General features: G+C 37.8%; 1 protein-coding gene across 1 annotated transcript in view; it reads right to left on the bottom strand.

Moving 5' to 3' along the window:
• The window catches only part of CCDC178 (coiled-coil domain containing 178), a 369,784-nt gene that overhangs the window by 98,194 nt on the left and 243,680 nt on the right, over positions 1 to 27,910 (bottom strand). The window contains exon 18 of the mRNA XM_043889273.1: positions 27,640 to 27,789. Coding sequence (XP_043745208.1) covers positions 27,640 to 27,789 — 150 coding nt within the window. The remainder of the gene's footprint in view (positions 1 to 27,639; positions 27,790 to 27,910) is intronic.

Below are 27,910 nucleotides of genomic sequence, written 5' to 3'. Positions count from 1 at the left end.
GAGTACTGTGGTGAGTATAGGGGTTTTCCAGTGGGTGAAAAAAATGATTTAAAATTAGATAGTGATGATGGTTACACAACCATGTGAATATACAAAAACCCACTAAATATACTTTAAAAGGATACATTTTAGAATATGTGAACCATATGTGAACATATCTTCATAAAGCTATTATTAAAAACAAAAAGAGTTATTTTGTGAGATTGTTTCAGTTAGGTATACATATGTTCAGTGCATCCTATTATTTTATAAAAGAAGAACTTTCCCCCAGAAAAATGTTATTTAGCTATAGGCTTGGTCTAACCTCAAAAAAAAAAAAAAATAGAACACGTTTTCTTTTTTTTTTATAAAACTGGAAAAATTATTAAAAAACTGAATAAAATATGTTCTAATTACAATTTTAGAAAGATAGTCATTGTTGTTCTGTCCTTTAGTCATGTCTGACTCTTTGCGATCCCATTGCCTGCAGCATGCCAGGCTTCCCTGTACTTTACCATTTCCTGGAGCTTGCTCAAACTTATTTCCATTGAGTCGGTGATGCCATCCAACCATCTTGTCCCGCATCGTCCCCCTCTCCTTCTGCCTTCTATCTTTCCCGGCATCAGAGTCTTTTCCAGTGAGTCAGCTCTTTGCATCAGCTCTTCGCATCAGAGCAGCTTCAGCTTCAGCACCAGTCCTTCCAGTGAATATTCAGGATTGATTTGCTCTAGGATTGACTGGTTTGACCTTGCAGTCCAACGGACTCTCAAGAGTCTTCTCCAACACTATAGAGCGAAAGCATCAATTCTTCGATACTCTGCCTTCTCTGTGGTCCATCTTTCACATCCATACATGACTACTGAAAAACCATAGGTTTGACTATGTGGACTTTTGTCGGCAAAGTAACGTCTCTGCTTTTTAATGTGGTATCTAGGTTTTTCAAAGCTTTTCTTCCAAGGAGCAAGTGTCTTTAATTTCATGGCTGCAGTCACCTTCCACAGTGATTTTGGAGCCCAAGAAAATAAATTTGTCACCATTTCCATTTTTTATATTTCAATAAAAATATCAATAAATATCAAAATTTATTGATATTTTTTAAAAAATGCAATCAGTGTTGATATTATTATTGCTATTTCTTCGGGAAATCTTGATTCTAGCTTGTGCTTCATCCAGCCCAGCATTTCGCATGATGCACTCTGTATAGAAGTTAAATAAACAGGGTAACAATATACAGCCTTGATGCACTCCTTTCCCAATTTGGAATCAGTCTGTTGTTTCAGGTTTGGTTCTAACTGTTGGTTCTTGACCTGCACACAGGTTTCTCAGGAGGCAGGTAAAGTGGTCTGGTATCCCCATCTCTTTAAGAATTTTCCACAGTTTATTGTGATCCACACAGACAGAGGCTTTGGCATAGTCAATGAGAGTAGATATTTTCCTGAAATTCTCTTCCTTTTTCTATGATCCAACAGATGTTGGCAATTTGATCTCTGGTTCCTCTGCCTTTTCTTAATCCAGCTTGAACATCTGGAAGTTCTTGGTTCACATACTGTTGAAGCCTAGCTTGGAGGACTTTGAGCATGACCTTGTTAGCATGTGAAATGAGTGCAAATGTGTGGTAGTTTGAACATTTTTCTGTATTGCCCTTCTTTGGGATTGGAATGAAAACTGACCTTTTCCACTCCTGTGGCCACTGCTGAGTTTTCTAAATTTGCTGGCACATTGAGTGCAGCACTCTATCAGCATCATCTTTTAGGATTTGAAATAGCTCAGTGGGAATTCCTTCACCTCCACTAGTTTTGTTCATAGTGATGCTTTCTAAGGCCTACTTGACTTCACATTCCAGGATGTCTGGCTCTAGGTGAGTGATCACACCATCGTAGTTATCTGGGTCATGAAGATCTTTTTTGTACAGTTCTTCTGTGTATTCTTGCCACCTCTTCTTAATATCTTCTGCTTCTGTTAGGTCCATACCATTTCTGTCCTTTATTGTGCCCACCTTTGCATGAAATGTTCCCTTGGTATCTCTAATTTTCTTTAAGAGATCTCTAGTCTTTCCCATTCTATTGTTTTCCTCTATTTTGAACGGCAAAAGCATTTAAAAGAAGGCAATTACCAACTTACAATTTCTTCACCAACATGTGGCTGTTATTCCTGGTTACTATCTTTTCATTTTACAGTATTTCAAGAGTAAATGTTAGAATTTTGAATCTTACCTAATCATTTAGGGATTTTTGTTTGTTTCAAAACAGTAACTGGTTAACATTCTTCAGCCTGCCTGAATTCCTAGGTGTTTTTGAAAGAGGAGCTACTGAGATCACGCTCAAATTTTATCAAAAGTTTCAAAAAAGATATGTGAAGACAAAGAAAATATTAATCAGGATATTTTATGACAGCAAAAAGAAAGTTGACTTTTTACTGCCACTGTATAATTTGGATATTTAACACCTACTAAATATCTATCATGGGGATAAACAAAGAATAAGAAAGAGGAAGGGAGGAAGGGAAGGGGGGAAGGAAGCTGGGAGGAAGAAGTGGAAGAGGGTGAGGAGGAAAGAGAAAGGGAAAAACTGGGAAGAAAGTGAAAATATTACAACTGGAAGCACAAGAATTTGAATGTTTATTATGGAAGGAAATGATTAAACAAGGATTTGGTATAGTATTCAATAAAAAGGATCTGTATAAAACTTACATTAATAGCCAGAGTGATCCTGAGCTTGGCACAATTATTTGTTTAAGGGGTATAATAATTCCTATATCACAGAATTTTGGAGATTAACTGTGATAACACATGTGCAATGCTTAAAAGGATGATATACAAATGTTTGAATTTTTTATCATAAGTATGATATTTATAAATTCTGGTAAAAATAATTCAAAGGCAGAATCAAATAAATGCAATTCCAAACTCCCTGACAGATTTATTCTCAATCTTCAGTATTTTGGACTTCCTTAGTGGCTCAGTGGTAAAGCATCTGCCTGCATTGCAGGAGACACAGGAGACATGGGTTCGATCCCTGGGTTGGGAAGATCCCCTGGAGAAGGAAATGGCAACCCAGTCCAGTATTCTTGCCTGGAGAATCCCATGGATGGAGGAGCCTGGGTATTCTGATTTGGTATTGGCAGCTGCTTACTCTGCGTCATCAGTTTTTCAAATTCAACACACGCAAACAGGAATACATTGGTTTTGTGTTTTTTTTATTGTTGTTGTTTTTTTAATCTGAAACTTGCTCCTCAACCTTATAAACCATCTCAGGAACTTGCCCCAGGGTTTACACAATCACTCAAACCAAAGATATTTTTATGCCTATGGTGACTGGCACCGTGCCTTAAATACAGAAGTTATACAAATATGTTTAATGAGTGTTTTAGACTCATCTTATTATCTTCTCACCTCCTCATCTTTTTGTTGTTACCTCTTAAAAATTTTCCCAGACTGTACATTCACTTTCCTCATGTTGCCATTGTATCAGTAGGGTCTGTCGCTGCCTTTCATCTGAAATATTTTACGACTTCCTTGGTAGACTTTTCTGCCTCCAATCCAAATGCTGTAGGTCCATCTACACTTTAGTGATTTTTCTAAAACATACACGTGGTCATGCCATGGCCAGGTCAGGCTTAAAATCTTTCAGTGGCTTTCCATTGCTTGAGGAATAAATCTAAAGCTTCAGGCCCAGCACATAAGATTTTTCCTGATTTGCCTCATTCAGCCTCCAGGCCTTTGATCTGCCTTTCCCTGTTGTCCAGCTCTCTAGGATGTCACCTGTACCCCTTCTGCCTAATGAATATTTGAAGCTCCCTGTTGATTTAGCACTTCCCCATGACTTGGTTTAAGCCTCAGTTCAGTTCAGTCGCTCAGTCGTGTCCGACTCTTTGCAACCCCATGAATCATAACACGCCAGGCCTCCCTGTCCATCACCAACTCCTGGAGTTTACCCAAACCCATGTCCATCGAGTCGGTGATGCCATCCAGCCATCTCATCCTCTGTCGTCTCCTTCTCCTCCTGCCCCCAATCCCTCCCAGCATCAGGGTCTTTTCCAATGAATCAACTCTTCGCATGAGGTGGCCGAAGTATTGGAGTTTCAGCTTCAGCATGAGTCCTTTCAATGAATACCCAGGACTGATCTCCTTTAGGATGGACTGGTTGGATCTCCTAACAGTCCAAGGGACTCTCAAGAGTCTTCTCCAACACCACAGTTCAAAAGCATCAATTCTTTGGCGCTCAGCTTTCTTCACAGTCCAACTCTCACATCCATACAAGACCACTGGAAAAACCATAGCCCCTAGGCATACCTTTTCATCAAGGATGTGTCTCTCCTACCATGGTCACCCAGTACAGGTCCTCTCTGTGAAGTCTGGGGTCAGTTATAAGGAGTCTCAAGTTTCTTTTAGTTTCTTTAACTCCTTAAATTGCTTATTGGCATAAGTCATTATGGCATCTCTCGTAAGGAGCCAACAAATGTGAGCTTCTGATTGAAAAATGCCATGGAGATGGAGATTTATTTTACTGTAGCAAATAAATTTAGCCATTATTGAATTTCCATGTAATACTCTATTACAAATACTTGCCATAGAGACTTGGTGCCATCTTCTGAGGAAATTCCATTGCTAATAATAGAAGGCACTCTCCTTCAAGATACAGGCATTGTCTTGTCTTTGAATTTTCACTGCCAGCAGAGTTCGAGCTTCCTCAAACATGACTGTGGAATAAATGATTAAACAGCTCTATATCCTCTTTTATCAGTGGTCAGTCACATTCTACTCTTTGCGACTCTATCGACTGTAGCCCACCAGGCTCCTCTGTCCATGGGATTTCCCAGGCAAGAATATTGGAGTGTGTTGACACTTCCTTCTCCAGGGGATCTTCCCAATCCTGGGATCAAACCCAGAGCTCCTGCATTGGAAGGGGGATTCTTTATCACTGTGCCACCTGGGAAGCCCCTTGTGTGTTCTCTACCCAGCCTATAAAAGGTTTGCAGTTGTTTTCTTTTTCTTTTTTTAAATTTTAGTTTTCGGAAGCAGCACATTCCATTGCTTGAGGAATAAATCCAAAGCTTCAGGCCCAGCACATAAAATTCTTCCTGATTTGCCTCAGCCTCCAGGTCTTTGATCTGCCTTGTTGAGCTTTGACATCTGGACTCAGCCACAACTTTCCCACCACTGGTGGAGACACTGAATCTGATGCTTAATGAAAAACACTGTTATGGTGCATGGACTTCAAACTTTCTCATTGTGTAAAGTTTGTTAATTTGAAGTCTCTTGGAGAAAATATGTGATGCACATGTTATGGGGAATTTTATAAAAATAGAATATTTCTCTCAATAAGGGTTTACTCTGATGTTTACATGAATTTGAAAATGTGGAAAATTTAATGGCACTGCCACCCAAAACAAGTCAAAACCCAACAAGTAACAGAAGTCAAACCTTTCCTTAATTAAACCCATAACTGAGGGATACAAAAATGACCTATTCTATTATCAATATATGCCCACATTTTTGCATATTTTTGACTTTTGTGCTGAAGAAAACTTTATATTTGCTAACAGAAAATTATATGTCCTAAAATCGAGAACAGTTACACATTTATTTAACATGGTTTCCAGCCCATTAAAACATGAAAATATTTCTGCTATGTTACCAGGCTTCCTTCAGTTTGAATGACATGGTTACCTTCTTAATCTACATTTTCATAATTTAATTTTATGACAAATTTAATGTCTTACCCATTCCCTTATTAACTCCAAACTAGATAGATTCTAGAATTATAATTTTTAATGCTAAAACATGGACATTAAGAAAATACATTAAATAGATCAATTTAATGATTATTTGTTTAACTCATTATCTTCAGATATTATAATATTCTCCCCTTGATGAAATACATAGAAATAGTAAATAAAAGTAAATATACTCTTAAATCTTTTATCGAATAATATATAATCTATAAATTTTACTTTAAATTTACTATGTCTAAATACTCTGCTTGATCACTTATTTTGATATTCGACTTAGGAGAGAATCTGAAAATCTATTTCTGTAATTTTCTTGATAAAATTAAAGTGTCAGTCACTCAGTTGTGTCCTGAGCGTGTGCTCACTCTTTGCAACCCCATGGACTGTAGCCCACCAGGCTCCTCTGTCTATGGAATTCTCCAGGTTAGAACACTAGAGTGGGTAGTCATTCCCTTCTCCAGGGGAATGTTTCTGACTCAGGGATTGAACACCAGTCTCCTGCATGAACTGCAGGCAGATTCTTTACCTTCTGAGACACCAGGGAAGTCCCAGGGTATTTTCTTATATAACTTCAAAAAGGCTTCTATAACCATTCATTCTACCCTATAGAGAAACTCTCTAAATGGAAAATTTTAAATACCAAGTCTTAGTGTGGATTACATTGTAGATGAGGCAAGTGGGACTTAGAATTAGAAAACAACTTAGCCAGGTTTTCAAAAGTGTTTGAAGTAAACTCCTAGATTATATGAATAGATGTTAAGATGTATAATCAAATAAAAGGTTTATTTCAGATGACCTATAAATTGTAGATTATCAATACTGCTGATGTATTTCTTTGCAGATATTCAAGATCTACCAAGGTGGAAGTCTACAGGTGACTATATCATAATATTATGCATTGGTTTAGTGGAAATTTCTGATTCAAATCACACATTAGTGGGGGAATTTTACCCAGGTCTCTTCTGGAAAAGTAATTTAGAGACATTATCACTGTGGAAAATTTTAGTGTAAAAGTGACTGGATTTGTCTTGCTTTGACTTTCGTTGCCATGAAATAGTTGAGGAAATGACTGTAGACGTAAATCTTGAATCATATTCTAATGACTTAATTAAATAAATTCGAAGGTAAAGGAAGATTTTCAAAAAGTCTACTAGCCAGTCCTTTATGTGTGGACTCTATGAATATCTTTCACATCTTTTATCCCTCCCTCTAGCACAGCAGATGCTCTAAAATGAAGTAATGAAGATTACAACAAATCCTTTAGGAATTTACAAATTAGCTAAGTTAGGGCCCTGGAAAGAAACCATATAAGATATGTAATCTGGTTATGTACTGGAAGGGCAATGAAAACAGCAAGAGACAAAATTGGTTAAATGCAGAAATCTATATGGCACTAAAGACAAAGGGAAAGTCCTTCAAATTTAAATTAATTCTGAATAATAAAGACAAATGCTAAAAAAATATGGCACAGATTCTTACAGACACATTACAAAGACGGAACAGGAGTTATTATCAACAAAGAACCATAAGTATGGAAATAAATCTTCAAATCAATTAGGGAAGAGAATTAGAAAATAAACTGCTATATTGAAAGATGGAGAAGGAACAATAGTATGTGCTCCATCAATATTTGTTTAATTATAGTGAATTATTGAATGGGGAGGTTTATACAGTGAGCAGCAAACAGGCTGGAGTTAATGACTTGTTCACCATTGCCTTTTAGGAGAAAGTGAGCAAGCGCGTGCTGTCACTTATGTCTGACTCTTTGCAACCCCATAAACTACAGCCCACCAGGCTCCTCTGTCCATGGGATTCTCCAGACAAGAATGCTAGAGTGGGTTGCCATCTCCTCCTCCAGGGTTCTTCTCAATCCAGGGATCGAATCTGCATCTCTTGCATTTGCAGGTGGAGTTTTTACCACTGAGCCCCCTGAGATGTCCATTCAGAAAGCATTTAGTTGTAAGCTGTTGATCAGAGTGAAATACCCATGAAGAAAGGAGAGACACTGGAAGAGAAGTTAGCCACGTAGACAATTAACAGGAAAGCAAAAACAGCCGTCTATGAGAATCACCAGAATAGGAAAATAAGCCAAAATCACCCACTTGTATGAAAATTTGGATAAGTCTTTGCAATATTTTAAGGTCTTTTAAAATTTCAAATAACAATAATTTGGGAAAGAAGAAATCTTAAGTATTTTTAAAGAGGTAAAAGTCTTGAACCTGATTACTAGGTTACCTGGGAAGAAACCAGGAGAAGCAATCCATCAAATTTTAATCACCTGGAAAAGTATGGGTTCTCTGAAACACCAACATGGTTTTCTGAATAGCAAATCATGCCAGACCCATTTAATCTTGCTCTGTGATAGCATTAACAGGCCGCAGAGACAAGGAAAAATGATAGTGACAATCCATCTTATTTTCAGGAGGTCTTAGAATCTGCTCTTTGTCACATTTTCGTTGACAAACTTGGGAAAATATGACTTTAACCACATTATTTTTAGGTGGGTGGATGCACAACATGTTTGAATGTCCAATTAAAGGATAATTGAAATTTCAATTTCAAGTTGCATGAATATTTTGATGTAGCTCCCAGGAACTGGTCCTGGGGACTATCTTGTCAACTGCTATTAGATGACCTACATTAAGTAATTTAGAGTGCTCTCACCAATCCCCGGATAATTATACATTTGCTTAATCAGTATATATAGGAGATAAAAATTGAAAGGATGGAATAACATAAATACACAAAGCTGATACCTCAAATAAATCTCTCTTATTAGAATATTAACAATGTGGTGCTACTGGAAAAATTACCAGCACTCTGCAGAAAAATCTTAAAAGCTTAAAAGGCATAAGACATGCAAGGCTTTAAAAAAAAAACAAAAACACTTTCGCCCTTTCTCTGCTTTAGGTAACCACCATCAAGATACGTGTTTTCAATTTTAGTCAATGGTAACCAGACTTTTTAATGAATTCAAAGGTAAATAATAGATAGACAAAATTTGATAATTTTTGTTTTTTCAAATTTTCTTCTTTGTTTATTACTTTTGTAATGAGAGGAGTCAAGCTACCTTAAAAAAAAAAACAAAAACATGGTTACAAGCAAGCAAACACATAATATAGAGAAAATACAAGGATATCTCCTTTGAAAGTGTTTTGGGCAATAAAAGAAATTGAAGATGGGGCCCATATAGTGCCCATAAGGCAATCGCATCATGTGAAATGCTGGAATGGAGGAAGCATAAGCTGGAATCAAGATTGCCGGGAGATATATCAATAACCACAGATGTGCAGATGACACCACCCTTATGGCAGAAAGCAAAGAGAAACTAAAGAGGCTCTTGATGAAAGTGAAGGAGGAGAGTAAAAATTTGGCTTAAAACTCAACATTCAGAAAACTAAGATCATGGCATCAGGTCCCATCACTTTATGGCAGATAGATGGGGAAACAATGGCAACAGTGAAAGACTTTATTTTCCTGGGCTCCAAAATCACTGCAGATGGTGACTGCAGCCATGAAATTAAAAGATGCTTGCTCCTTGGAAGAAATGCAATGACAAACTTGAAGCATATTAAGAAGCAGAGTCATTACTTTGCCAACAAAGGTCCATCTATTTAAAGCTATGGTTCTTCCAGTAGTCATGTATGGATGTGAGAGTTGGACTATAAGGAAAGCTTAACACCAAAGAATTGATGCTTTTGAACTGTGGTGTTGGAGAAGACTCTTGAGAGTCTCTTGGACTGCAAGGAGATCAAACCAGTCAATCTTAAAGGAAATCAGTCCTGAATATTGATTGGAAGGACTGATGCTGAAGCTGAAGCTTCAATACTTTGGCCACCTGATGTGAAGAATTGACTCCTTAGAAAAGACCCTGATGCTGGGAAAGATTGATGGCAGGAGGGGAAGGGGACAGCAGAGGATGAAATGGTTGGATGGCATTACCGACTCAATGGACGTGGAGTTTGAGCAAGCTCCGGGAGCTAGTGATAGACAGGGAGGCCTGGCATTCCTCAGTCTATGGGGTTGGAAAGAGTCGGATACAACTGGATGACTGAACCAAACTGACTGACGGCAATTACAAAATGAGAAGACTTATTTCTCCCACGGTCAATGAATATTTAAGAGAATATGCTGTTCAATAACCCCTATACTAGACTATCACATACATTGTCATGCATCATCTTCACAGTAACATCTATACAGTGAAAAAGGAAAGAGAATTGGAGGAAACAGACTGGCTGGATGACTCTGCCCAGTTTTTATCAGAGACAGAATTCACAGTCAAAGCTGTAATGACTTCCGGTGTCTCCAACTGAAAGTAGATGAAGACGTTTCCTTATTTCTTAAGTATATGTTTGGCATCACTACAGAAGAATAAAATCGTGCATATATTTTAAGGGATGCAGTATGTTTTTTTCCTATTCTTTCTTATTTAAACTGTCCTGTAGGATACACCTTGAGTGCATGTGTTTCAAGTCGCCTCAGTTGTGTCTGACTCTGTGTGATTCTATAGAGTTCAGCCTTGTAAGCTCCTCTGTCCGTGGGATTCTCCAGAAGAGAATGCTGGAGTGGGTTGCTGTGCCCTCCTCCAGGGGTCATCCTGACCCAGGGATCAAACCCACATCTCTTGGTCAGTGGTTCTTTACCACAAGTACCACCTGGGAAGCCTAGGACACAACTTACCTTTGTATAAATATAGAATAATCTTTATAAAAAGTATAATTACTTCAGAATATGCTGATTACAAACCCTCATGACAATAAGTGAATCCACATTCTCTAATGAAGATTTTACCTATTTTAAATAAGCAAAGAAAATGAACTATAGTGACAAGAATTTACAGTGGGAGCTAGGGATATTTGGGATTTTAGCTGGTCTGAATCCTTCTAGATTTTTTTTTCTTCTGGCTGTCCTATATTTTTCAAAGTCCCATGATATTTTCTATGGAATGCACACTTCTTGTTTCAAAGTGTTAGTCGCTCAGTCGTGTCCGACCCTTTGTGACGCCATGGACTGTAGCCTGCCAATCTCCTCTGTTCATGGGAACTCCCAGGCAAGAACTGGAGTGGGTTGCCATTCTTGTTTCAAGGCCGTTATTAATTTTTTCCTTTCTTTGATGACATGAAATTGTTTTACATTTTATCTCATGAAATAATAAATGTTCATCATAAAAACAAAACAAAGGAATGGGGAAAAGTGTGAAACGTTTCCACATCCTCATTACTGCTAACTTTTGGAAGATAGTTTTCGAGATAAACCACTAGACATAAATGTAATAAAATCCAATACATGTGAGAATACAAAGTAGGAATCATATAGTACACGCTGAATTATAGCTTGGTTTTTCAATCAAATATGTACCATGGCTATTTATTCCTTTTAAAGTCTGTATAAAGCTTCCACTCTATACCAGTTCTATTGCCATACAAGGAAAGTGCTGACAAATTTCCTTTTAGAAACTGCACTATAATCAACATCATTATACATATCTTTGCAGACTTTCACAGATTATTTTCTTATAAATTCCCTGAAGTAGAAAGGCCATCTCAGTGGGTATGCATAAATATTTTGTTAGATACCCCACTGGGAAGGGTCATCCAGGAACTGAAAAAATATTTGCCCAGGCAATTTTCTAGATGCTAGAGTTATGGCTGTGAATAAGATAATCAGCTTCTTGCCCTTACTGAGGTTTCATTCATTTGGCAGAAAGAGACCATGAACAAATGAATATAAAATATTAGTGTTTTAAGTGTTATGAAGAAAATAAAACAGGGTGACACAAGAGTGGACAGGCAAAGGACGACTTCAGGGGCTCTGTGAGAACTGCATGTGGAAGGGATTCTTCATGAGATAGCTAAACTGTAAGAAGGAAACACGTATAGGAAATCTGGGGAGAAATGTACAGCTGGAGGGATCTGAAATTTCAAGGACCTTACACTGAGAATGAGTCCAGCGATCCAGGATCAAAAAATAGCCTGTTGCTAGAGCAGAGTGGGGTGAGTGACAGACAGATGTGAGGGAGGGAGAGTGTGCTATGCAGTCTGGGAGGCCAGGGCAAGAAGGAAATCAACCCTGAATATTCACTGGAAGGACTGATGCTGACGCTGAAGCTCCAATATTTTGACCACCTGATGAGAAGAGCCGACTCATTGGAAAAGACCCTGATGCTGGGAAAGATTGAAGGAAGGAAGAGAAGGGGATGACAGAGGATGAGATGGTTGGATGGCAGCTCCAACTCAATGACCATGAGTTTGAACAAACTCTGGGACACAGTGAAGGACAGGAAGCCTGACGTGCTGCAGCCTATGGCGTCGCAAAGAGTCTATGGGGTCGCTCAGACGACTGAACAACAACTGAATGAGTAGGATGGTAAGTCACCAGATGATTTTAAGTTTTAATTGTGACACACAGGCATTAAAGCATATGTACCATAAGTATTCACAGAGTGAAAGTTGCTCAGTTGTGTCCAACTCTTTGTGACCCCATTGACTATACAGTTCATGGAATTCTCAAGGCCAGAATACTGGAGTGGGTAGCCTTTCCCTTCGCAGGGGATCTTCCCAACCCAAGGATTGAACCCAGGTTTCCTGCATTGCAGGCAGATTCTTTACCAGATGAGCCACAAGTTGAGTTGAGTAGAGGGCTTCCCTAGTGGCTCAGAGGGTAAAGCATCTGCCTGCAATGTGGGAGACCTGGGTTCGATCCCTGGGTCGGGAAGATCCTCTGGAGAAGGAAATGGCAACCCACTCCAGTACTCTTGCACAGAAAATCCCATGGATGGGAGAGCCCAGTAGGCTACAGTCCATGGGGTCGCAAAGAGTCAGACACGACTAAGCGACTTCACTTTCACTTTCACCATAAGTATATAGCTCAAAAAATTATTCACAGATTGAATACATCCCTCAGATCAGGAAAGAAAATATCAACAGCATCCCCCAAACTCCCTTGCTGTCTTCTTCTTCCCACTCCTACTTTCCACCAGGATTGCTATTCTCCCGACTTCTAACAGCATAACTGTTTGACCTGTTTATACAGACAATGCACAACGCAAGACAAAACAGCCATATAGCGTGTGCTCTGTCTTCTTTTACTTAAAATTATGCTTGTGCAATTGATCCATATTTAGGAATCTACCTAAAGCGAGGATGTTTATTAAAAAGTGAATGATGGATCCTACTGCTGAGTACAGAGTACCCCAGCATGTGGAGGTTGAGCAAAGTAAGAATTTCTAATGTAAGATAAACAGAGCATCCAGTAAGGTGGGAGGAGACCATGGTGCCATGTCCACGGCCAAAGCCAAAGATGCTTCAGGAAGAATGATTAGCAATGACTGAATATTGGTGAGCTACTGAGCAAGATGAGGCCAGATATATACTTAGATTTGACATCATGGACGTCATTGAAGTGGTACTTCAAAGGAGAAAAGAATGCACAAGGACTGTAAATGCAGATAATTCCAAAGTGAAAGTTGTTCAGTCAAGTCTGACTCTTTGCGACCCCATGGTCTAAACAGTCCATGGAATTCTCCAGGCCAGAATACTGCAGTGGGTAGCGTTTCCCTTCTCCAGGGGATCTTCACAACCTAGGAATTGAACCGGGGTCTCCTGCAAGTTTTAACAAAAAATAAATGGCTCTACTGAGTGTGGAATCAAAAGACAGTTTCTGAGATGGTGGATACTAGCCCATGTTTGTATGATGATGGGAATAATCCAGTCAGCAGGAAAAACTCTGAGGACACAGCAGGATAGAAAATTTTAAGAATGAACGCTGTGAGAAGGTGAAAGTGGATGGGATTCAGAGCAAGGTGAAAGGCCTTAATTGTATTAGAAGCTTAAGTACTATCATTTTATTAGGAAGAATGACTGCAGCTATGGAGTAGATTACAGTTAGGCTGGTGAATTTGGTTACAGACAGACAAACAACCTCATCTTTTATGAATGTCTCTTTTCCCATGCTCTCCCCTACCATCACTGTGCATACTCAATGACGCTTTAAAAACAGAGTTGAAAACATGTACCTCATTTTGATTTGTACATACACAAATTTCAGAGAAGTGGAAACATTTTTCCTATGTTTACTGGCCATCTGGATTTTTAAAACTTGCTGTATTTGTTGCTTGTTTGCTCATTCAAAAATACCTGTTTCCATCACTTAAACGATAATTTGCCCAGATTCAGCATTCCTGAGTGCCCTATTTTTTTCTATAAATTTATGTAGATATTTTTCTGTCTTCCATCATAAAAAAACCTGAGGATGTTAAGTCCTCAGTTAAGCCAGTGTGATATTATTTTCCTTTGTAAGCACTATGTTTCTTTTAAATGGATCCATTCTGGAATTCTTTCTGTATCCTTGACACTGAAAACTGGGTGAGGCATCGCTAGAGATACGAAGCCCAAGAGCAGCTGTTGCTCTTTAATCTGGGGTAGCCCAGACCTTTCTCTCACGCAGGCACGACACGCGGCTACTGTCATGGTGCATGGTCGCGATAGCGACTTCAGATGGACTGTCCAGAGATGCTCAGTCCTCGCAGACCCACGCAAGAAACATTCCATCCAAGTTAGCAAGCATTGCTCTTAAGAAGCTAGATCTTCAAGGCTGAGAGAGGATTCCCTGCGGTAGTCCGTACGTCAGCCCACACACGTCCCAGCTTCCAACAGGGCAGGATATGTGGGGGCTGGGGGAGGGAGGTTACCACAGTTTCTCCCTTCCCTGTCGTCACATTCCAATACTCTTTAAGGGATGGAAGCGTCTGATGCCAGCACTCAGTATCTTTCTTATTTTTTCCCCAAAACTCTGTTGTGTTTGGGAGAAATTCTATTTTACTAAGGACTTCCCAAGTGGCGCTAGTAGTAAAGAACCCGCCTACCAACGCAGGTTAGACATAAGAGATGCGGCTTCAATCTGTGGGTCTGGAAGATCCCCTGGAGAAGGAAATGGCAACCCACTCCAGTATTCTTGCCTGGAGAATCTCATGGACAGAGAAGCCTGGAGGGCTACAGTCCATGGGGTCACAAAGAGTCGGACATGTCTGAAGTGGTTTAGCACACATGCACGCTATTTGTATTTATTGTTCCAGCATTGATGATTATAAATTCTTTATGATATTATTTCCTGGCACTTTGGGGGGTGGGTGTGTCTAACTCTAGTCATGCTACTATGTTCGAGACTCTATCATCAAATTTCCACCAAAGGCTCACTTCCCTCTGTATTCTTTGCAAATACTAGCTGCTGCTTGGAGCTGATCTCTTTCTCTTTTTAACATGTACACCCTGTGTCTTCATCTTAACTCCTAATGTAATTCCTATGGAATTAGGATCATCCATTTTGGCAAGCACATGTTCTCCAGTCTGAGGCAATGGGAGAGGAATTTTAAAGATCCTTCAGTGGCAAAGGAACATTTCTGCTTGGATCTCTGACCATTGTTCACAGACATAAATCAATTGGTGCTTCCTGTATAAAAACATAATATTTTTCCATCAAAAACTATTTCATTCTTAGGCACTGCTTAATCATACTCACACCCAGTACAAGAGGTGTTATGAAGTATTTATAACTGAAATACACCTCCATTTGAAGAGAGATAATGATACATGGTATGTGAATAATAGTTTGAATGGCGTAGAGAAAAAAATATAAGAGAAACTGTGGAGTAGCAGAAAATCTGTGGGTTTGAGTCCGTGGCCTAGGTTTGGATTCCAGCAGTAGGTTCACAACAAAGCACATGTTATGGGTTTTATTGTATCCCTTCCCCTAAAATCACACGTTAAAGTCCTAGCCCCCGGAACTTCAGCATGTGACTGTGATTGGAAATAAGCTCTTTACAGAGATAAGTGAGTTAAAACGGGGTCAAAACGGCGGTCCCTAATTCAATGTTACTGGTGTTAGTACCAGAAGAAGAAATTGGGACAGACACATGTGGAGGGAAGACAATGTGAATACATGGGGAGAAGATACCTACAGGCCAGTGAGAGAGCCCTGGAATGCCTCCTTCCCCCACAGCTCTCAGGAAACCAGTCCTGCGGACACCAGGGTCCTGGACATCTAGCCTCCAGAAATATATTGAAAAATATTTCGGTTTATGCTACCCAGTCTGCGGTACTTTGCTTTCTGAGGAAAAAGTCAGTATTTCCAGTTGTTTCACAGAGTTTGTACAAGTTAATAAGAAGAAGAGAATGCTACTGATAAGGCTATCTGTAACTAACTATGATAGGGTAGGTGCAGCATTCTGGAGAAGGAGATGACGACCCACTCCAGTACTCCTGCCTGGAAAATTCCATGGATGGAGGAGCCTGGTAGGCTACAGTCGATGGGGTCACAAAGCGTTGGGCACGACTGAGGAATCACTGTGTCTTAGGTGCAGCATTCTCACACATGTAAAAGCGCAGCGTCATGACTGCCACAAAGGAGATGTGTAGCAGAAGGCAGCCATATTTACTCTCATCTAATGCAATAAACGGACACTAAAGTGAAAATACACTGCGATGAAGAAGCAAAGAGGCAAAGATAAAGGAAGAAAGAAAAAAGAGAGATCTCACAAAAAGAAGAAACGAACACACTGCAGGGGAAAGAAAGGAAACATGTGGAAAGGTTCTCTACACCAGAGAGCAACAGGCTCTGAAGTAGCAAGGGACCAATCAGGAACTACAATTAGTTCTCAGGGCTAACAGGAGAAGGCAGTTCTCCTCTAAAGCACTTTTTAGGTATATTTAGCTAGAACCGTCACAATGTATCTAAGCCTTCATTTCCATGTGATCTTTTAGTTTACGTAGCACCTGTGTTGTAATATTAATAGAATGGTGAGAGGTTATCATGAAGTCATACATAGTATTGTATTGACTGTTTTTTTATTTCCTTTTTAGCTTTTTGAGTTACTGACACATTATTGCAGCAAAACATATGTAGGGTCAATTCATGCTGAATAGTTATTAGAAACCATGATAACAAAAGTCATTACACTGCAGTTCAGTTTTGACAGTAAAATTTCTGCAACATTATCACAAATCCTCATGCATTAGTGCAATGATCCTTACTATAGTTTCATATTAGAATCGAAAGATTGCTGTAGCATGCTTGATACAAAAAGTCAAGCAAGCCAAATTCTTTTCTGCTTTTACAGATAACATTTTTGCTCTTTTTCTATGTACATCATGCAGACGGGAGCTTTGTTTTATATACTTTTCTCAATAACCTAAGAGTACATTGCATATATTTCTTTAAAATGAGGATTTTTCCTAGAAAAACAACACAATTCTGATTACCAGCACCATAGGAAATAATTTGAAAATGATTTTATATCTGAAACAACTTCAAAAATTCTAAAGCTATATTATTCACTGTGGTGTTATCTTTCCGTTCCTCAGATAATGTGTTAACTGTGGGTATAGTTTTTTTTTTTATCAGTGTTTTACTGTGATTAGATAGTACAAAATTTAAAAACGGCCATCTATATTATCCAGGATGACTTTTATAGAAGAGCTGTGAGAATTCCCAGCTGACAAAGGGAAATATTTTTTAATGTCTACTTGTTCATGTTTTAATAGTTACTTATTTTATTTTAATTTAAATTAATTTTTTAAATTTGAGGTATAATTGGCTTATAATATCATACACATTTCCGGTATACAAAATAATGATTTGATATCTGTGTACACTGCAAAATGATCAACACATTAAATCTAGTCACTATCTAGCACCACAGTTTTAGTATTTTCTGTCTTGCAACTGCCAAGTATGCTGTATATTACTATTGACTATAGTCGACATGTTGTACATTACATCCTGTGATTAATTCGTAACTGGATTTTTGTACCTCTTGATGCCTTTCACCTGTTTTTCTAAGTTGCTAACTCCCCTCCCCTCTAGCAACAAACATTGTGTTCTCTGTATCTATGATTTTAATTTTGTTTGTTTTGTATTTTAGACTTCTGATATAAGTCTATATGGTATTTATCTTTCTCTGACTTATTTAACTTCGAATAATTCCCTCAAGGCCCATAATCTTGTTACAAATGTCAAGATTTCTTTCTTTTACATAGCTGAGTAGAATTTAATTGTGTGTCAATATCATATCTTCTTTATACATTCATCTGTTCATGGAAATCCACTTAGGTAGTTTCCATATGTTGGCTATTTTAATAGTGCTGCTATGAAGAAAGAGGTGCATGCATCTTTTCAAATGAGTATTTCCATTTGAATACCCCAAAGTGGAACTGTTGGATCATATGGCAGTTTTATTTTTAATTTTCTGAGGATCCTCCATACTGCTTTCTCACTACTGCAGTGAATGCAGCAATTTACGTTCCTACCAATAATGCCAAAGGTTCCTTTTTTTCCCACATCCTCATTAACACTGGTTACTTTTGATAAAAGCCAATCTAACAGGTGTGAGGTGGTATCTCCCTGTGGTTTTAATGTGCATTTTCCTGATGATTAGTGATGTTAAGAATCATTTCATGTGTCTCTTGCCCATCTATATGTCTTCTTTGGAAAAAGGTCCATTCAGATCTTCTGCCCATTTTAAAATCAAATTGTTACTGTGTTTTATGAGTTCTTTATATATTTTGTATATCAATCCCTTACTGGAAATATGTATGCAGGTCAAGAAGCAACAGTTAGAATTGGACATGGAAAAACAGACTGGTTCCAAATCGGGAAAGGAGTACATCAAGGCTGTATATTATATGCAGAGTACATCATGAGAATAAATAACCCTGCTTATTTAACTTATATGCAGAGTACATCATGAGAAACGCTGGGCTGGATGAAGCACAAGCTGGAATCAAGATTGCTGGGAGAAATAACAACCTCAGATATGCAGATGACACTACTCTTATGGCAGAAAGCTAACAAGAACTAAAGAACTTCTTGATGAAAGTGAAAGAGGAGAGTGAAAAAGTTGGCTTAAAACTCAACATTCAGAAAACTAACATCATGGCACCTGGTCCCACCACTTCATGGCAAGTAGATGGGGAAACAGTGGAAACAGTGTCAGACTCTATTTTGGGGGGCTCCCAAATCACTGCAGATGGTGACTGCAGCCATGAAATTAAAAGACACTTGCTTCTTGGAAGAAAAGCTATGACCAACCTAGACAGCATATAAAAAAGCAGAGACATTACTTTGCCAACAAAGTTCTGCCTATTCAAAGCTATGATTTTTCCAGTAGTCATGTATGGAGACTACAGTTGGACTATAAAGAAGGCTGAGCGCCAAAGAATTAATGCTTTTGAACTGTGGTGTTGGAAAAGGCTCTTGAGAGTCCCTTGGACTTCAAGGAGATCCAACCAGTCCATCCTAAAGAAAATCAGTCCTGAATATTCACTGGAAAGACTGATGCTGAAGCTGAAACTCCAATACTTTGGCCACCTAATGCAAAGAACTGACTCACTGGAAAAGGCCCTGATGCTGGGAAAGATTGAAAGCAGGAGAAGAAGGGGACGACAGAGGATAGACGGTTGGATGGCATCACCGACTCAATGAACATGAGTTTGAGGGAGCTCCAGGAGTTGGTGATGGACAGGGAGGCCTGGTGTGCTGCAGTCCGGGGCATCACAAAGAGTCAGAGATGACTGAGCAACTGAACTGAATTGAATTGAACTGGGTATATGATTTGCAAATATTTTCTCTCATTCAGTAGCTTGTCTTTTCATTTTGTTGATGGTTTCCTTTGTTGTGGAGAAGAGTTTTAGTTTGATGTAGCCCATTGCTTGTTTTTGCTTTTATTGTCTTTGTTTTTGGACCCAAATCCAAACTCTCGCACCAAGACCAATGTCATATAGCTTACTACTTACTTTCTACTGTAGGAGCATTATGGCTTCAAGCCATACATTCAGGCCTAAGTCACTCTGAGTTAATCTTTGTGTTTAACATAGTGTAAGATGGTGCTCTAGTTTCACTCTTTGGCATGTGGCTTTCCAGTTTTCCCAATACCATTTATTTAAAAGGCTACCCTTTCCTCAATGTATATTCTTAGCTCCTTGAACATAGATGGAGTGAGTTAATTTTGGGGATCTCTATTCTGTTTCATTGACCAATGTGTCTGTTTTATGCAAATGCCATACTGTTTTGATTAATACAGGTTTGTAATAGAGTTTGAAGTCAGAGAACATGATGCATGCAAATTTGTTTTTGTTACTCAAGATTACTTTGGCTGTATAGTGTCTTTTGTGTTTCCACATAAATTTTAGGATTGCTTGTTCTATTTCTGTGAAAAATGTCATCAGAATTTTGATAGGGATTGCCTTGAATCTGTATACTGCTTTGGGTAATATAAACATTTAAACAATATTAACTCTTCCAATCCATGACCATGATCTATCCATTGATATAAGTGTGGTGGTAAAATCCTCTTTGTCATTTTATTAATTGTTTTCTGGCTGTTTTGTAGTTTTCCTCTGTTCCACTTTTCTTCTGCTCCTTTCTTTCCTGGTGATTGATGACTTTCTATAATCTTTTGTTTAGATTCTTTTCTCATTATCTTTCGGGTATCTACCATGGTAGATATGGCCGATACCCAAAATATGAGTTCACATATAATATTCTATGTATATAGCATAGCTGATAACAAGTTAAAATTGAATTCATGCCAAAACACTACATTTTTACTCCACCCCGTTTTAGTTTTTGATGACACATTTTATATTTTTTATTTTATATATCCCTTAACTAATTGTTGTAGTTTTAGTTAATTTTACTACTTTTATCTTTAAACCTTTATACTAGCTTTGCATGTGTGCTTGGTTGCTCAGTCTGACTCTTTGTGACCCCATGGACTGTAGCCCACCAAGTTCCTATATCCATGGGATCTCCCAGGCAAGAACACTGGAGTGAGTTGCCATTTCCTATTCCAGGGGACCTTCCCACCCAAGGGTCAAACCTGAATCTCCTACCTCTCCTGCATTGGCAGATGGATTCTTTATCACTGCACCATCTGGAAAGCCCTTATACTAGCTTGATTAATGATTAATTAATTACCTTTACTATATATTTAGCTTTTAACAGTGAGATTTTTACATGTTTTCTTGTTATTAATTTTATTTATTTTTAGCTTAAGCAAGTGTCTTTTAACATTTTTGGTAAGGCTGATTTAGTGGTGATGAAATCACTCAGCTTTTGTTGGGTAGTGTATTCTTGGGTGGGAATTATTTTTCTTTCAGTCCCTTGAATATATTGTTTCACTCCCTTTTGACCTATGAAGTTTCTATTGAAAAAATCTGCTGGTGGACTTAGGTTTTCTTTGTAGGTAACAATGGCAATTTTTCTTTCATTGCTTTTAAAATTCTCTAATATTGACATTTAATTATAATATGTCTCTGTGTGTCTCTTTGGGTTCATCTTATTTTGACCTCTCTGGGATTCTTGAACCTGGATGACTGCTTCCTTCCACTGGTTAGAAAAGTATTCATATGTATTTTCTGCTCCTTTCTCTCTTTTCTCTTCTGGAACCTTTACAATGGTGAATGTTATTCTGCTTAATGTTATCCCATAGGTCCCTTAAATGATCTTCACTTTTTAAAACTCCCTTCATTTTGCTGCTCTGTCTGGGTGAGATTCATTCTCTTTCAGTTCCTGACCCTTTCTGCTGCTTCTTTTGGTCCTGCTGTGAACCCCTCTAGTGTATTTTTCATTTATTGCATTCTACAGCTCTGTGAACTGTCTTCAGTACTTCCTTATGTTTTCTTCTTTTTGTTGAAGTTCTCACTGTGTTCATCCATTCTTCTCCTGTGTTTGGTGAGCATCATTATGACTATTACTTTGAATTCTTTATCAAGTAAAGAATTCGGTTCTCTTCTCAGGGTTTACTTTGTCCTTTGATTTGGAAGATATTACTTTACTTCTTCACTGTGCCTGACTCTCCCTATTTTTCCCCTATGTATTAAGCCAAACCTTATATATATATATTACCTCTCCTTGTCTTAAAGCAGTAACCATCTGTAATTGAAACTTATTGTTCCACTTTCCACAGGTTCCTGGTTGTTTCTCAAACCTTTTGTGATTTTCTAAGAAACCTGATTTATTCTTGATAGGTCCCCACTGTTGATGGTGTGCCAAGACCTGACGGTGTTCCAAGTGGAGGGATTATATATATATACACACACACACACACACACACACACACACACACCCCTAGAGTGTCTTTGATATATCGGGGACCACATCGCACTCAACACAGTAACTCCCCTACATACAAAGCTTCAAGCTGCTAATTTTCAAAGATGTGAATGTGCTTGCACATGTTCAGCCACGTAAGTTAGGCCACACGCCTGGCATCCATGGCCACATGTGTGCATCCTCGACAGGTGGTTATGCCTTTGTGTACTTTACTGTGTAAGACGGTATAGAGCACAGGAGCACAGTATCTTCACTTCAAACCTTGGATGTCCAGAAGCAAGCATAAAAGGAATGGTGATGTAGCTGGTACAGTACTAGCCAGACATCACTGGATCATTTTTGAAGAGGGTATATAGAATTTAGTCCAGCACGGAACCAGAACTTGTGCCATCAATGTCAGACATGAGTGAAACTGAAGCTTGCCCTCCGTTTCCTATTGCTGACAATCCCTTCAGTTCTACCATCTCTCGCCTCCTCTCCCTCTTCCAGTCAGTAACTCTTCTTGCCTGTTTGCTCGATGCCAGTCCCTGTATGTCAGCTGTTGTACTCTGCTATAAACTTAAAAAATGTTTTGTTTATTTTTTGTGTTCATTTGTGTTTTATGTATTATTTGTGTGGGAAGTATTATAAATGTATTATAGTACAGTACCAGTCAACTGTGTTAGCTGGGTACCTAGGCTAATTTTGTTGGACTTATGAACAAATTGGACTTACAAACACACTCTCAGGATGGAATTCATTCATATAGAGAGGACCTACTATATATCACTTTTAAGATGTTGCTATCATTTAAATGCTGTTTACTGTCAAGTAATTCTACCAGGAGATCATCTTCTCAAAATTGCATAAAAGATATGTAAGTCTACAATTCACTCAAAAATGGCACTAGACTGAAGAATTGGTTAGATTTAAGCCAAGCTGACTTTTATGAAGTATTATTCAGAAATATATACTTAGTTTTTGGTGTTTCTCTCATGGAGTCTGGACAGCAGAAGGGAGATTCATTAGGATAAAATAAAACTGACCAACGGTCTTCAGTCTCAGGAATTACAGAGATTCATTCATCAGAGGTCTCCTGAGAGGTCTTCAGAGAAAGGGATAGAAGGAATTTAATGCAAGTTCATCAGTCTATGAAGTGTGGTAACTCCTTCAGAATGTGTGTGTGTGTGTGCACGTACACAGGCTTTTCTACCTGTGTTCTAAGAAAAGGAGGAGGAGGTTACATAGCTGTCATAGGCAAAAGCTATCTAAAAATTATGCTTTTCCTGGCAAAGAAATGAATTTCTATCCACACTAAAGCTAGCACATACAAATCACCACCTGAAGCCTATTTTTAGTACATGCAAGATAACAAGCAATATGAAATACTTATAAAAATGAGAACTAAAGCAGCTTTCACATTTTCTTTAGGAAAATCTTTTTTTTTTTTCTCATTGCTGGCACTGACTTTGACTCTTTACCATATCAATGTAAAGTGAATTTTAGAGGAAACCCACATTTGAACACTAAAAGAGGGAAGCAAAAACATGCTAGTGAGATACCTGAATGATACAATATTTTTGAGATTTTATGACGGAAACCATCCATTGAGGTTGAGGCGATTCAGATTAAATAGCAAAAGTTCAAGATCTGTCTATTGGCTGAGTGAAGCGAGGATGTTGTTGGGCTTTGAGTCTGTGGTCGTTTCTAGGAAAGAATCCCTTGGATTCTGGAGATTACAGCAGTCAGCCTGGAAGCTGAAATGAGGTAGCATAATCCTGTGCCCTTAATTGTATCTTTGTCAGTACAGGGATGATTAATCATTTATTCTGAATAATTAAATGAATGATGAAATGTTTGCATTCTGTGAGACCCAGAAGCGTCCCTTGGAACACAGAGTAGTCTTCTGATTCATGTCCCTACATGATTCCTTCACAAGCTCAGGTCACTTTAAGATGATCCTCCAAACTGAGAACATCCATAGCAGTTGCTCATTATTTCTCAGCTATTGGTCCACTAAAACCTCGTGAAAATATCACAGCAGATGTTCATCCATAGTCTCTTGGAGATGATACTTGAACCTAAGTTAAGGCAACCGTGCCCTGGATCAAATTTTCTTTAATTAACTTTATATATGTTAAATCCCTGAGTCACTCTTGCCCTAAGATTCCTCATTTTCAAAACAATCTTCTAAAGAGATGTGTATATTTCTAAAGGCACTCCTAGTTTTACAGTTTAAGAGTCGTGAAACCTATCTATAATCCTAATGGAAATTAAGTAGCTTCTAATTAAGTAGGTAGTCCTTTCCCCACCAGAAAATCATCACTGAAAAAGTAGCTTCAATGAGATGAAATTACAAAAATAATTAAGTGAATCAAATAATGTTTCAGCTGGATACTAAAGACATCATCCATAAGTTATATGGTTTTTACTTGCTTTTAACCCAACATATTGGGTTTTGCTTAGCAATGCTGTAGTAGAGTTATGCAATGGTTGGATGTAGGAAAATTCTGAGTTTGATTCCCATCTCAGTCAGGCTTCCTCTACTTGACTGACCATGCAACACATTCAAAACTCAGTTCCATACTTACATAGGAAATGATGAAAATCATAATAACAGAAAAATTTCCAGGATGACTGGGGGATGTTTCAGAGATAATTTGAAATTTGTATGGCACATATTCTGTGCCATGTTTGAAAATTGTATGGCACATACTCCTGGTTTACATAAGTGCTTGTTAAGAATTGACTGATTCTATAATAATTTGTATTCCCTTAGTATGAAAACACTGAGAACTAGAGAAGTCCAAAAGTTTAAGCTTTATAAGTCATTTATAAAAGAATTAAAATACATTATAACCAGTTTGGAAGACATCTTATTTTCAGCCAATAAAACCATTAACATTTGCATGCTTGCTTAGCTTACTTTGCTTTGTAGGCCTGAAGAGCTTGAGATAGCAATTAAAACAAACCGACAGTGATTTGATCAACACATCCATGGCTTTTGTTTAGAAAAAGAAAATATGAAAAATATATTTGAAAGCTTTCAACACAGAAATACAAGCTGTTTTTCAATGATTTTTCCTTCATTTTTCCTTGGTGTTATTTTAAATTTTGAGATCTGAGAAGTTTTAGAATAGATTCTATTCTATAATTACCTATAAACAGGGCTAATAAGAATTTTTCATAATTGTTTTTGTTTGTTTCTGATTTTTAAAGCATAAAATATCCATCACTGCAAATTATAAACATACAGGAAAGTATCAAGAAACATGTGCATTGAGAAAAAAAGAAAGATGTGCAAAAGAAGCAGATATAATTCTACCACCAAAAGTAAAACTATAATACTATAAAATCTGAGTCACCTGCATATACAATACTGTTAAGGATGGGGTCATATTTTATATTTTTTAATATTTAATTTTTTTACTCTTCCTTTAAGCTTTCTTTGCTACTCTTGTTCTAAAAGTACTGAGAAGTTGAACAGTGTACAATCATCTGTGTAGAAAAAATAATACTCCCTAAGAAGTATGACAATTAAAATATAATTATTTACTCTGCCAAAAGGAATGTATGTTCAGAAGCAATGAAATTATTCTAAAGCAGGAGAAAGACACAAAGAATTCCATTTTATCTAACAGGAAATTCAATAAGGGAATCAGAGGTTGAGCAGTGCTTTTGTGTACCCAAAACTAAATTGGTCAAGGGAAACGCTTCAATATCAAGAAAATGGACCAAAATATTAAAGGGTTTTCTCAGTTTTGATGGCCAAATTCCATCCTGTAAGCAGTGCATTAGACGCTAATGACATACGATTTCTCACTGACAGATTTAACAGCATCAATAAGGCCTCTCTGTCCATTGCAGCAAATTGATCCTACATGACACCGACAAGGGCAGCCTGCACTTAATGACCTCCATCACTGAAGGATGGAAATGAAAAATGATTGGAAGTACAAATAAATCTCTGAAAGTTTCCCTGAAACAGGTGTGCTAAAAGTGATTCGTTTGAGGGATCATCAGAAACATAAACCCAGTCTCCTAGCATGCCCCACTGTCTGTCATCCAAGAGTCTCACTCCTTGGATCCTGAATCGATGTGCTTTAATTCCAAAAATGACATAAAGACAAGTTGGTTCTTACTATGTAAATACTATGTTAGGGATCTCTCTTAAACGCACGTTCTTCACTATTCATGCAGGTATCTAATTTATTTGTCATTTGCCACCAAAGGAGCCTACATAAACTGGTAAAAACATACACAGGATTTATTTTTGTTTTCCTTCTAGTTAGAAAAGGAAATACAGTACTAACCTCGGTTTTTTTTTATCCTCCTCAATCATCAGCAACAAAACATGTTTAAATAACAATGTCTAATGCATGAAGTGACTGGACAAAAGCTCCATGGATAGACTGATATCCTTTCTTTGAATCCGGAATAATGATTTGAGGAAGATTTTAGCATGTAATTGTGTTCTCAATTCTTTCCCAAACACATTTGTCTCCTGATCTACCTTCATCTTAGTAATACTTCAATACAAATTTTTAAGAGAAGAAGACACACCCTCTCACGCAATATACTTGGGAGCTTTAACTCACATGAGTGTAGATGGATAGGAAATAAAGCATTAAACAGCACAGCAGATGAATGTAATGTTAATAGTCATTCACAGTTGTGTGTGTGTGTGCGTGTGTGTTAGTCGCTCAGTCATGTCTGATTCTTTGTGACCCCATATGGACTGTAGTCCACCAGGCTTCTCTGTCCATGTGGATTATCCAGGCAAGAAAACTGGAGTGGGTTGCCATTTCCTTCTCCAGAGGATCTTCCTGACCCAGGGATCAAACCCATGTCTCTTGCATCTCCTGGCATTAGCAGGTGGATTCTTTACCACTGCACCACCAGAGGAGGCCCCTACTGGTTTTTATAGGTAGGTGACTTGTTAGAAATTAATCATGCCTCTAGTGGCTCAAAGGTTAAAGCATCAGCCCGCAATGCGGGAGACCTGGGTTTGATCCCTGGGTCGGGAAGATCCCCTGGAGAAGGAAATGGCAACCCACTCCAGTACTCTTGCCAGAATCCCATGGACGGAGAAGCCTGGTAGGCTATAGTTCACGGAGTCGCAAAGAGTCGGACACAACTGAGCGACTTCGCTTTCGCTTTTGCTAGTTTTTGAAATTTAAATTCTGGGAAGACACAAAGACTCAAAGGAAAATAACTTCTTGTAAAGAGTAACTGGAGAAGAATATAGAGGAAGCAGCTGTATCTTGACACTAACAGAGCTTTCTCTTTACTTTTAAATTTGTGGCATACTTTGTGTTTTACTTTTCTGTTTTTAGTATTATGGAAAGTTTTACAAAATGTATTAGAATTTCTGATGATTTCCAATAACCAGAGATGTCAACTATTTCTTCAAGTTCCTAATTAAGCCTCATATTTAATAAGAACATAGAAATCAAAATATGGAGCTCATAAATCATGAGGAAGAATTAGAGGTATATCATGAAAAGTTACCTACAGATAGAGTTGAAATTTGAAGTATATGATAATATACTTAAATCTATGAACTATAAATATTTGGTATTTCAGGCCATAATATTTAAAAGTAAATTAGTATAAAAGAGTAGATTAAAAGTATGCTTTTTCATTTCTCAAATAGCCTTTCAAACTTCAACTTCAAAACGTTGATAAAATATACAAGAAAACTTTAAAAAAGAAAATGTGCCATTTGGTGGCATATAAAGAACCACCATAAGACTGGCAACCTCATGACTGTCTATTTGTTACTTTTTGTGGTACATATGTCAAGTAAATCATTATTTTAGAAAAATGAGTAAAACATACCTGTTTCTTATCTCTAATTGAACCATCTAATGATAGTTGTCTTTCATACTGGCTGAAATAATTGTCCTTTACTGTTAAGAATATATTCTGTAATTTCTGATACTCTTGAGCTAAACGTAGATTTTCTTCCAGTGAGTCATCTTGTATTTTCTAGAAGATAAATATGCACATGTACTTAATTAAATCATTTTAATTTATGTTTGTATCTTTACATCATTTGAATTATCTAAAAGTACTACTTATATGTTGTAGAAAAATAAAACCAAAAAGA

Source organism: Cervus elaphus, chromosome 27, assembly GCF_910594005.1.
Source record: "Cervus elaphus chromosome 27, mCerEla1.1, whole genome shotgun sequence".
NCBI lineage: Eukaryota > Metazoa > Chordata > Mammalia > Artiodactyla > Cervidae > Cervus > Cervus elaphus.
This window is presented reverse-complemented; position numbering and strand designations above follow the sequence as displayed.